General features: G+C 40.1%; 1 protein-coding gene across 1 annotated transcript; it reads right to left on the reverse strand.

Annotated features, from left to right (window-relative positions):
• Positions 1–313: 313 nt before the first annotated feature.
• Positions 314–2,165, reverse strand: LOC149148123 (2-methylene-furan-3-one reductase-like). Its single transcript, XM_089440804.1, has 3 exons — positions 1,724–2,165; positions 1,053–1,536; positions 314–975 (listed from the first exon to the last, which is right to left on the reverse strand). The coding sequence occupies exons 1-3, from the start codon at positions 1,910–1,912 to the stop codon at positions 707–709; spliced, it is 942 nt and encodes a 313-aa protein (XP_089296930.1). The 5' UTR covers positions 1,913–2,165; the 3' UTR covers positions 314–706.
• Between the last annotated feature and the right edge of the window lie 9,786 nt (positions 2,166–11,951).

Raw genomic sequence — 11,951 nt, forward strand, 5'->3', positions numbered from 1 at the left:
TGAAATATTTTTGAAAACTATAAGATTTAAACATGTTACTCACACAATTTTTTTACTTCTAATTACTTTACAACATATTCATTTTTTCTTTATTATAGTCGACATTATTTTTCTATTTAAAACATATTTTTTATTTTTTATTTTTATTTCAAAAAGGAACAGAGAAACTTAGACATCGCCTCATTATAAGTTGTAAAATAAACCTCTCATCTCAATAAATTGTGAGAAAAAAAGATAAAGCTAAACATTATTTGATGAATAAAACAATATAATAAATGGAATACATCAAAATAGACCACCCACCACATGTGAATTGAAATTGAAAATGAAACCTATTATATTTTTTTATAATAAAAATAAATAAAAGGAAAGAACATATTTTTAGAATTTATCGATTTTTTTAAGATATCCAGAAAATTTAAAGTCCTTACTTATCACAAGGAATGTAATAACACTGCCATAAACTCCATCACAAGGAATGTGATAATACTACCATAAACGCCATCACCTCACCTATGTATTTATCAAACATATAGTGTCTTAATATTACCATAAACTCTATCACCCCTGTATTTCTTAAACATACATTATTTTATTTTATAGAGAGGCACAATTATCTGGAAACGACACATCCTCATACTACTCCTGAACATCCAAACATTCATATCACGAACACAAATGCACAGCGTCGCCTGCATAACTCGTCTTATTCGATGGGCGAAATGACGATCTTTCCTCTTGCTCGTCCACTTTCCTGATGCTTGAAAGCCTCTTTCACGTCACTGAAAGAGTACGGGCTGTTGGGATCGATCACGGGCTTCAGCTTCTCACTCTCTATGTACGGCTGCAGCTTCTCCAGGTTTTTGGCGTGGGGTGAAACCCCAAAAAATTCAACCCTGCCATGAGGCTGAAACGAAGCTATGTCCAGAACTTTGGCTTCCTCTTTGGCCACCACCTGAGACTTTGCTGAATCCCCTGCAAATTAGATAAAAACATAGATTAGGTCACCTGACAGGTGAAGTCAAGCAAAGCAAGGGGAGTGAGTGACTGACCTATGGTGTCAAAAACGAAATCGAATTTCTCGGAGATCTGATCGTAGCTCTGCTTCGTATAATCGATGACCACATCCGCCCCCAGGCTTTTCACGAACTCGAGCTTCACAGTGCTAGACGTGGAAACGATCCTGGAAGCTCCATAGACATGCCTCGCCAGCTGAATGGCCAGACTGCCCACTCCGCCCGCTCCTCCCACAATGAACACGCTCTTCCCCTCCTCAAATTTGGCTATATCGAACGCCTGCTGCGCAGTCAGGAGCGCAAGCGGCAGGCTCGCCGCTTCCTCGAACGATAAATTTTTGGGCTTCGGTGCCACCAGGTACTCCTCCACCACGGTGTACTGGGCGAGGGTTCCCCACTGTTTGGGCCTGCCCGCTCCGAAATCCTGGATGTCGCTGTAGACCTCATCGCCATTCTTGAACTTGGTAACACCATCGCCAACTTCGACCACCACTCCTGCCGCATCACATCCCGGCACAGTCTACGTAACACAGACCAATTATTCAAAAAACCATGATAAAAAATACATAAACAGTAGGATTTCCAGATTTAAAATGTTAAATTCAGAAATTCTAACATGAATTGCAAATTGGGGAAATTATTAGATCCCGATGAAGATAAATCTTACTACTGCAAAAAACACAGGAGGAATGGAACCATGTCAATACCGGAAAGTCAGAATCTGCCCTTCTGAATAAGCCCTGCCGCCTCTTAAAGTCGACGGGATTGAGAGCAGCCGCTCGGATTTTAATTAAAACCTGGCTCGGCCCCGGCTTTGGCACAGGGACTTCACCGAATTGCAACACATCCACGGATCCATATTCGTTGTAGAACCACGCCTTCTGGAGTTCACTCATATCTTCTTTCTGCCTGCAACACTCTTCTTTTTTAAATTAAATCGTTAACCGAACTTCCAGAGTATCGTGGCGAAGGTGAGCACAAGAAAGCTGCGTTGCGGGACTCCAGTAGATTCAAGGTCTGGGAGAAACACCTAGATCATTTCTAGACCGAGTACAGATCAAAACCCACCCTGAATTGCAAACTCAAAAAAATCCTTCACCTGTCATAATGACGTTTGTTGGAATGGCACCTAACCAATGGTAGTTATTCACCATTTTTCAATAATGAGTGCAACATATATCATTAGCGATGGAGCATTTCACATTCAACTGTATAGAATGCATTGCATCTAGACGAAAAAAAAGGCTTTCACCTATCATTATTACGTTAATGGGAGAGGCATCGCAACCTACATCATCAAACATGATAAGATAGTGATTATTCACCTTACACTCGTACAGTTTTTTTGAATTTGTATTATGTCATATATAGCTGCCCAGCATTTCACATTCAACTCTATAAATATTCTAGAGCTGTATAGAGATATGGAAGACAATGTATTTCACTATATATATATACATACTATATATGTGAATTATGTATTTCACTATACATATACATACTATATATTATATATATGAATTATGAATTAGTGATATAATTGATACTTCATATTATTTTTATTTTTGTAATATTAATATTATTATTATTTTTGGTGGTAGGTGATACAGCTTGAGTAGGTCTAATGATTAAGTATATGTGTTTTTTTTTTTAAAGTAGAGTATGTATGCCTTTGTAGACTTAATAGTCAAATCCTTGTGTAAAGATAGGTCCCTTGTCCCACAAAAAATGGGGTTCATACACCAATTTAGTGTATGGGTTAGCCATGACCTTAAAATTAAATAATAATAATTAATATTATTATTATTATTATTTTCGTATTTATATTATTATTATTATTATTTTGAGTGGTAAGTGTATTAGGTTTTCAATTTTAAAGGAAAAATTATTTTTAGAATTTGGGCTTAGCATTTCATAACTAAGCAAAAACATATTCTTTACTTAAGGGTTTAGTTTAGTCACCATTTTTCCAATTATGAAACTCATTATCATTGGCCACTCCAAAAACACAATTCCACATATATTAATAGCTCTTTGTTCAAGACTCCAATCTCAGTGCCATCTTCAAGTGAATTAGAAATAGGTTGAGTGCCATCTTCAAGTGAATTAGAAATAAGTTGAGTGTCATTCCTTTAGTGGAAATTTACTAAGTCATTCCATATAACAACTCTCTAGCTAGGGAGAGGGAGCTATTAGTTAACTCCACTCTTCATAATCCTATGATACCATAATGCCAACACATGTGAAGCCTATCATGCTCCAAGTGGGTGGCACAAAGAAATATCACTTCCACCATATGACATGCAGTAACCCCACACATATCCCATCTGGATTAAATCTCTACTATGATGGTGGGATATGGCCTAAACTAAGGTATTGGGTATAAGTTGCAAGGGAATCATTGTGTGTTGAGGAAGACATAGATGAATTTGTACTTATGGAAGAAACTTTGTTGGTTAGTCGACATACAACTAGATTTGGAATGTCTCACATTTGGCTATGTATCTAAGAATGGTGTGCCTTTCTTCTAGCCTATATATGTTATTTGAGGGACTCTAGTGGTTCACGTTTCTTATCTCCATTCTTTATCAAATCATTAGCAATGGGGGACACACATAATTTTCTGGTGGATAGATTTGACGACCAAATTATTATCCTACTTTCAGATTTGTATTAACGATGCCTTTCTTAACTTGTGTCCATGCTCAACATTCTTATTCGACAACAACATCTTCTACATAAAGGTGAAGTTTAGAGGAACACTACATGTCACCAAGTAGACACATTCGTGTGCCAATGTTTGATAGTCATTAGGAAATTTAGATACAAATATATAGAAAGATCATTCTTCCCCTTTTGGAATGACATTCCTAATTTAAATGTGCCAAACTCTAGCTAAAATGTAAAATTCACCCAAGTTACTATAAACATTCATTCAAGCATGTTTTGTAAAGTGTGTAGAATATAAAGTCTCTCATAAGCTATATACTACATTAAGGAAGCCCCTCTAATCCTTATGAGCATTATGTTAATATTATATTTAGTATTAGATCTGGACTATTATAAACTAAAATTTTGGCATCTTATTACTTTCCTATTTTGATGTAATTTATTTGTGAGCTTTATTTGATAATTTATAATTAATATATATTTTTCAATTTTTTTAGAAAAATATTATGATCATTGCTATGTTATGATTTAAAATATTTTTAGTACATTAATATTTTTATCAAAGGGAAAATTCAAATAAATTACCTTATTATTTTTTAATAGATTAAATTTGGAATTGATTTAAAATTTCTTCACCACAAATATCTTTTTCTTTATTTTTATTTTTATTTTTAATAAATCAATTTATCAATCTAAGTGCCATATTGTGGATGCTGGGAGCTGTCTTAGTGCTCTGCGTGGTATGAGAAAGACCTGGAACGATTAAGGAGTTCTGTCTAGCCGATGAAGATAAAGAAGAGGATGGACTAAGAAAGAGAACATTCTGGTGAGTAGAAGAACTGAGGGGATAACCCTTCTGAGGCGAAGAAGGGTAAAAAAGGGAAGGCGTCATGGACAAGGGATGGGGACAAAGTGCGCGAATAGGGGGAATTGCAGGCGAGGGAGAAGCAGAGAGTGACAGCGAGCTGGGGAGGCAGCAGAGACCGAGGTCCCAGCCAAGCTGGGAATCGAGGAACAAAAGCAAAGGATCGCGAAAAAACCAGGAGAATAAAACTAAGCACAGGAATGAAGGGGAATGCTCGAATTTAAAGGATGAAGACCACGGAAGAGGAGGCATGGGATCACGAGAGAGGGAAGGAGGGAGTCACGAGATTGAAGGAATCGAGACAATCGAGGCAGAGCAGAAGGGGCGACGGGACTGTTGGGAGGAGAGAAGATCTTAAACAGAGATTTGACGGTGGAAGGGAGATGCAGATGTCTGTTAGAGAATCCCATGAAGATACTGCGGAGGGCAGGATCAGATGTATTACCACAAATCATGAAGAGGGAGAGGATTACGGGAGATGATGATGGGATTCAGTATTATTGCAAAGAAGATTGCCTTTGGGTTTGCCACAAGCTCTGTTGGCACAAATGTCAGCTTCTTTGTTGAGAGAGCGGAGCACATGGAAAAATCTAAGTTCCATGTTTTGGCGGGTTAGAGCTTGACACCTGTTAATCGTTTGCTGAAGGAAGATATTGGATGCCTTTTGATTGCTAACCATGAGGCTGATGATTGTGGCAGAGTCTCCAAAAATCAGCGCTTTTTTAATTCCAAATTTTTGGAGTTGATTTAGACCTTGATAGAGGGCAAGAGCTTCTACCTTGTTGTTGGATAAGGAGCCCAGTCCCCATTCATAAGTGGCTATAATGCTACCACTGGGATTGTAGATGACTCCGCCTGCACCTGTTGTTCCTGGGTTGGATTTAGAAGCTCCATCGAAGAAGAGATGGTGGAGATTGTTGCCTCGGAGCCAACTTGAAAATTCTTCTTCTTTGTTTCTTATTTTCCAACTATGATTGGGGATGTTGGACTGGATGTTGGAATTACTTTCAATCTGATTGCTATTGCTTTTATCTAACAAATAGCCAATAAAATCCCTTTCCTCAACACAGAGGCCAGCGACATCAATTTTCTTCAGATTTTTGGCAGAAATGGTTTCTAACGATAAACCTTTTGCCTTGCTGCAGAGATTCCTTATGATGGTTTCCTTGTTTTGGAAGATCATACGGTTCCTTGCCAACCAGATTTTCCACAGAAGGGCATAGGGGAGGGCATCCCAAACCCGTTTGGCTATATTGTTCTTCTTATGCTGCCAAGGGTAACTCTTCTTCCATAGATTCAAAACCTCGCCAATGGAGTTTTTGGAATTCCATGGAAGATGATCGTTGGGAAAAATTCCTTTCCAGCAAGAGATTGCAAAAGGACAGGTGATAAAGAGATGTTGGATGGTTTCTTATGCTTCTTTACAATTTGGGCATCGCGAAGGTCCTGTTATACCTCTCTTTTGCAGATTATAAGTAGTGAGAATTTTCCCTTTCAAGAGGGTCCAGATGAAGAATTTGATTTTGGGGATGGCCTCAGATTTCCAGATAGTTTTCCAATGAGTCCAAGCAGGAGCAGGATATTCTTTGTTGCATAAGTATTGGTGGCCAGCTTGAATTGTATAGTTGGAGCCTGTAGGATCCCATCGAAAATTGTCGATGTCATTTTTAATTATGGGGGCGATGCTGTGGAGATGAGCTTGAAGGATGTCAAAGCTCTCCTTAAGATCTGAGGGTATGGGTGGAAAAGTCCATCCCATCCATATTTGCAAGTGGGTATCCCATTGCGATATTTGGTCTAGATAATGAATTCCTTTATTGTAAAGAAAGAAAAGGATTTTATCTGTACCTAGTTGACTGCTAATAGATTGATTCCCCATAATTTTGTTTGCACCAATTTTAATATTGTTGCCTCCCTCGAGGACTTGGGAGGTGTTTTGGGCCAAAAAAGGGATTAATTTTTTGCATAGTTTCCAAATTTTTGAATTGTTTCTAGTAGGTATTTCGCAGTCCAAAAGTTGTTGTCTTGGGCAGCTTAGATATTTAACTTCTAGAACTCTTTTCCACCATGCCGGTTGCTCGTTGATTAATCTCCACACGATCTTTCCTCCAAAAGCCAAATTTGAGAGCTTGGGAGATTTGATTCCAAGTCCTCCACAATCCTAGCCTTGAATTACTTGCTTCCAGTTAACAAGATTGTACTTCTTTTTTTCGTTTTTCCCCCTTGCCAGAGAAAATGGCAGAGAATACTTTCCATTTTATTATGGAATATGGTTGGGGCCTGCATTAGAGTGAATTGATAGAGTGGAAGAGATGAGAGCCTTGATTTTAGGAGAATAAGGTGGCCTACCGGGTTAAGCCATGTAGAACCCCACTGCTGCAGTTTCCTCTCCATCTTGTTTATAATTGTGTCCCAGATTTCGGCTTTTAACGACCCAATGCTCACAGGCATTCCCAGATAGGTGAAACATTCCCAATTCAATTTGCAAGGGACCCCAAAAGTGTTGGCTATATTATGAAGGGTTTGGGTTATTGCATGCCAACCATAGATGCAACTTTTTAAGTGGTTGATCATGCCTCTAGAATAACTCATATATTTGTCCAGAAGAGTTTTGAATCGACGAGCTATTGTGACAGATGCCCCTCCTATTAACAGAGTGTCATCCGCAAATTGGGAATGGTTTATGTTTTTGACTTTGTTCTCTAATTTTATGCCAGTGATGAGACCAGTTTGTCTCTTGTAATCTAAAGCTTTGCTGAAGGATTCCGCCATCAAGATAAATAGGTAAGGGGAGAGGGGGCAACCTTGTCTCAGCCCTCTCGAAGATTGAAAGGGAGGTCCAAGTCTACCATTGATAAGGGGGGAGATCCAAGGTCCCATGATACAGGCTTTGATGAGATCAAGGAGGGGCTTAGTGAAGCCCATTTTCTTAAGGACAATAATAAGAAAGGAGTGCCTTACCCTGACAAATGCGTTGGCCAAATCCAGCTTCAAGATGAACCCTTTTTCTTTTCTAGAATGACTAGAATGGATTGCTTCTTGAACAAGGAGGATTGAATCAGAGATTTGCCTGTTGGCCAGAAAACCACCTTGGTTTTCAGATATGAGCGAAGGAAGAAGAGGTTTGAGACGAGTGGCTAAGATTTTCGTGAGGATTTTGTAAGAGGAGTTGCAAAGAGAAATGGGCCGGAAGTGGGAGAAGGTCGTAGGGTGGTTCTCTTTGGGGATGAGGGCTAGGTAGGTGGAGTTGGTATAGCCTCCAATTTTCCCTTTGCGCTGAATCCATTTCATCATTTTGATAAGATCCTTTTTAATAATACCCCAGTGAGCTCTGTAGAAGCAGATTGGAAAGTCGTCCGGTCCAGGAGCTTTGTCTGGTTGGAGAGCCCAGATGGCTCCTCTTATTTCTTCTTCTTCTATCTCCTTACTCAAGTTGTCATTGATTTCTTTGTTGATCCCACTTGGAAGGTATTGCAACAGGTCTGAATAGTCTTCCTCTTCCTTGGTTTCTGTTAGCAGTTCTCTATAATGATCTGAAGCTGCCTGCTTGATAGCACCTTGGCTGGTTTGTAGGTTGCCTTCTCTGTCAACAATAGATGTTATGCTATTCCTAATTTTCCGGGCTGTAGTTTGCTTATGGAAAAAAGTTGAATTTTTGTCTCCTCCTTTCAGCCATAACTACCTAGACTTAATTCTCCATTTCTGCTCTTCTTCTCTATTGATACGATACAACTGGCAATAGAGTTTATCTTCACGATCTTTGTCTTCCTGTTGAAATCCGCGCCCTTCAATTGTGCTATGAAGATCCTCCAGTTTGGCTTTGGTCTCTCTTTTCTCTTTTTCCGACTCCATGTAGCAGTTTTTGCCCCATCCTTTAAGAGCATATTTGACTCTTTTAATTTTTCTTTCGCAAATATATCCTGGCGATCCTTCTATGTGCTACTACCAACTACTTTGAATAATAATTTTGATTGTTGAGTTATCATTCCACAGAGGATTGTACTTAAAGGGAATAGGTCCCAATGAGTAGTAGGTTTCAAGAATTAGAGATGTGGGGTAGTGATCTGAAGCTGTGAAGGGATGGATGAAGGCGTAGGCTGCACAGAAATTTGAGAGAAGTGAAACATTCACTAGAATTCTGTCCAATCTTTCCATAATATTGTTTTTCCCTAGCCTACGATTGTTCCAAGTGAATCTGTAGTTTTTTGGGACTACATCAATAAGGTCACGGTCCTACATGATAGTCTCCACCTGGTTTCTGTAGGGATCTGAAGAGAAGCAACCTCCTCGCTTCTCATTGGAGTGCAAAATGAGATTTAGATCTCCCCCCAGAATAATGTTATTATTTTCTTCTTCATCTATATTTTCTTTGAGAGTGCCCCAACATTGCTCCTTGTCTCTATAATGATTTGGAGTGTATACATTATAAATGACTATCCTTTGATTATTTGAAGTGTTCTCCAGAGCAGTCTTTATCCAGTGTTGATTGATTGTTTCTGCTGTGAGACTCCAAGTGTTTTGGTCCCAAAGCGTTGCAATTCCCCCAGAAGCTCCTCTTGATTCACAAACGCTGCCTTTGTACTGTCTATGGTATGCTATGATTTTTTTCATTTCTTGCTACCCTTGCTTTGTTTCTTGAACTAATACAACTCCTGGTTTCTCTTGGTTTATTAGATCTTTTAAGGCAGATATTTTGGAGGGGTGCCCTAGTCCCCTATTGTTCCAGGAGAGGACTTTCATCATTTCATGTGGGGGTTACAGAGAGTTTCTCACCCTCCCTGCTCCTTGCTTGCTGTATCTTTGTCGATTTGTCCCAAGATGTAGGACTCTATGGGATTCTGGGTGCCCATGGCTATATCCTTCTGGGTATTTTCATCTCTCTGCTTTTTGGCGGATTTCCTTCCTGGCCCATTTCTCTTTTGAGTGTCTAAGGTTGCACCATGCTCCTTTGAGTTACTTCTGGTAATTCTAGATGAGGGTGGATCAGGAGGAAGGGTGGAGGAGATAATCAGAGGGAGAGGAGATTCAAGGGCATCAATTTGATCCACGGGGGGGGGGGGGGGGGGGATTGTCCTCTAGGGGAGTGAGGATATGGAAAGGGTTGGAAGACGAAGGAGGAGGTTGGGAAAGGGGCTAGTACAGTGGGGAAGGGAGGGATTAGAGAGGGACGAGGAGGATGGAATGGGAGGAATACGGGCAGAGCCAGCTTCAGGGTTTGACTTGGAGGTTGGGGCTGCTTTCTTTTTCTTAACTGTTTCCCAATGTTCATCTTGCGGCGTATTCTCTACATCAACTAATTTAGTACATCAGCTAGAAAAGTGTCCATATTCATGGCATACCTTGCACTTGAAGGGAATCTGTTCGTAGTCCAATTGTCGTCCAATCGTCCACCTTGAGCTTGATGGCCTCTGGAAGTCCTTTGTTGAGATCTACTTCTATGCATATGTGGGCACATGCCTACATATTGTCTTTTGGTTCACTGTGGACGATGTATCTACCCACAATAGTCCCAATAACTTGGATTGATTCATCTCCCCAACAGTGGAGAGGGAGATGTGGGAGACGAACCCACACAGGGACAACACATGGAATATCCAACTCAAGATCAAAATCTGGAGTCCATTTATTGAGATATAGCCCTCTTGAATCCATGAAATAGGGCCCATTCTTGAATATCAAGTCTTTGCCTTCTCTAGTTTCAAAATGAAAGGTGAAGTACCCTTTTCCACAAAATCGAATGGAGATTTTTCCTTGAGTTTTATCAGACCAATTCCTTTCGAACCATCTTTGAATTGTTTTCGGCAATGGCCAGAGCCCAGTAAATTTTCTAATGAGTCCTTGATCTGCTAGAGCAATATCAGCCATATGAGGCAGAGCTCGATGGAGATTGACTTCCTGCAAAAAATAGAGCTTCTTCATGAACTTGGAGATTGTTGGGCGAGGCCTCTGGGGAGGTAAGGACTTAACCAGATCTGAGTTTGCTTGTTGAGCAGTAGCCGCCTCTAGCGAAGCTTTCAGAGGGGCCATGGCAGAGAGCCGAAGGCGAGGCGCGATCCAGTCGGAAGCAGGCTTGACCTAGCAGGGGCGTGCACTTCCAATCCAGCCACTCTTTCTAGATTTGTTGGCATGTAGATGATTAATGAAAATTTTTATAGTAGACAAAAATAATTGTGATATACAAAATAAAATATGCATGAGAAGCAATAAAACCATCAAAATTAGAACACAACCAATATCCATCTAGGAGTCAGAAGAAGTTATCGGAGCAGGATTCTCCGGTTTGGAACGAGGGGGTATCGACAACTTGAATTTGCACTATATGCCCTTCTCTATGTGAGCGTCTAAATGGGCCAGGTTGTCTTACATCCTCCATTGGCTTCTTTGGAGGTCATTGAGAAAGAAAATTATTTCATTTCTATCATTGTATTTTTACTTGAGAAATTGCCCTAATAAGGTCTTCAATTGCTAGTGTAGAGTGATCGAGTGAATGTATTAATTTCTCCTTCCCTTGGTATGTCCTGAATATAGGATCCATTGTGAAAAATCACCAATGAGTTCAAAATATGAGAATGATTTTCTTTCCTTATGGAAAATTCGTTCCAACCAACGAATATTAGCTTGGGTATCTAGAGGGTTTGCAGCTTGGTAGGAAGGGACCACTGCTTGGGCTTGAGTGTCAGTACAGTATTGACCAGACTAGCCACGTTCTCCCCGTGAAAATAATGACCCTATTGTCCCAACATTGTCGCCCAAGCAACAATCCAAACAATGTGATTCCCAAAAGGGAACCTAGGGTATCGACTCCTTGACTACAACCCCACAATATTTGTTGAGGCTATACAAAAGGGCCAACCCCATTTGGGAATGGCCCTCCCTTTCCATTGAGCCCAAGAATAAATACCACCTCCTAAACACCGGTGGTGAGGGGGGATCACACCCAACCAATAGAACAAATCCCTTGCCATAAGAAAGTTTGAGACTAGAAGGAAAACATAGGCACTATACCAACAAATAACTTGGGCTAAACCCCAAGGGAATTGAATGTCAATGAACTTGTCAATGAGGCCCACCAGAGACTTGATACAAGAGAAAAGTAGAGAACCTAAAATTTCCTTACAATTAACCGATGCACTATCACTGAGATGGAGTGGCAAAACATGGAGAATTACCTTAAAATGTAGCCTAGGAAGGAGATGGGTGACGAGCCGTGAAACCTGATGAGCCTCAGTATTGCAGCAAGGATGCTGCAACTCCTAGGGCTACCAACTTTACTTTATCAACACGGGGTTTCGTACAAACTAGGAGGTGACAGTGTTGTATACACAACAAATGAAACATTCTACTCATGTCACTTCCTGAGTGGGGAGCTATACCAATAGGGTCCCAGACCAGTCTTCTAT

The sequence above is a fragment of the Pinus tabuliformis genome, chromosome 9 (genome assembly GCF_031772625.1).
Source record: "Pinus tabuliformis cultivar Carrire ecotype Pingquan chromosome 9, CPIR1, whole genome shotgun sequence".
In the NCBI taxonomy this organism is placed as follows: domain Eukaryota; kingdom Viridiplantae; phylum Streptophyta; class Pinopsida; order Pinales; family Pinaceae; genus Pinus; species Pinus tabuliformis.

Excerpts from the sequence above, each read along its gene's own strand:
- LOC149148123 (XM_089440804.1), bottom strand. The coding sequence starts at position 1,912 with ATGAGTGAACTCCAGAAGGCGTGGTTCTACAACGAATATGGATCCGTG. Across the intron at positions 1,537-1,723 it reads GGGCAGATTCTGACTTTCCG|ACTGTGCCGGGATGTGATGC; the intron begins GTATTGACATGG and ends TGTGTTACGTAG. Across the intron at positions 976-1,052 it reads TTTCGTTTTTGACACCATAG|GGGATTCAGCAAAGTCTCAG; the intron begins GTCAGTCACTCA and ends TCTAATTTGCAG.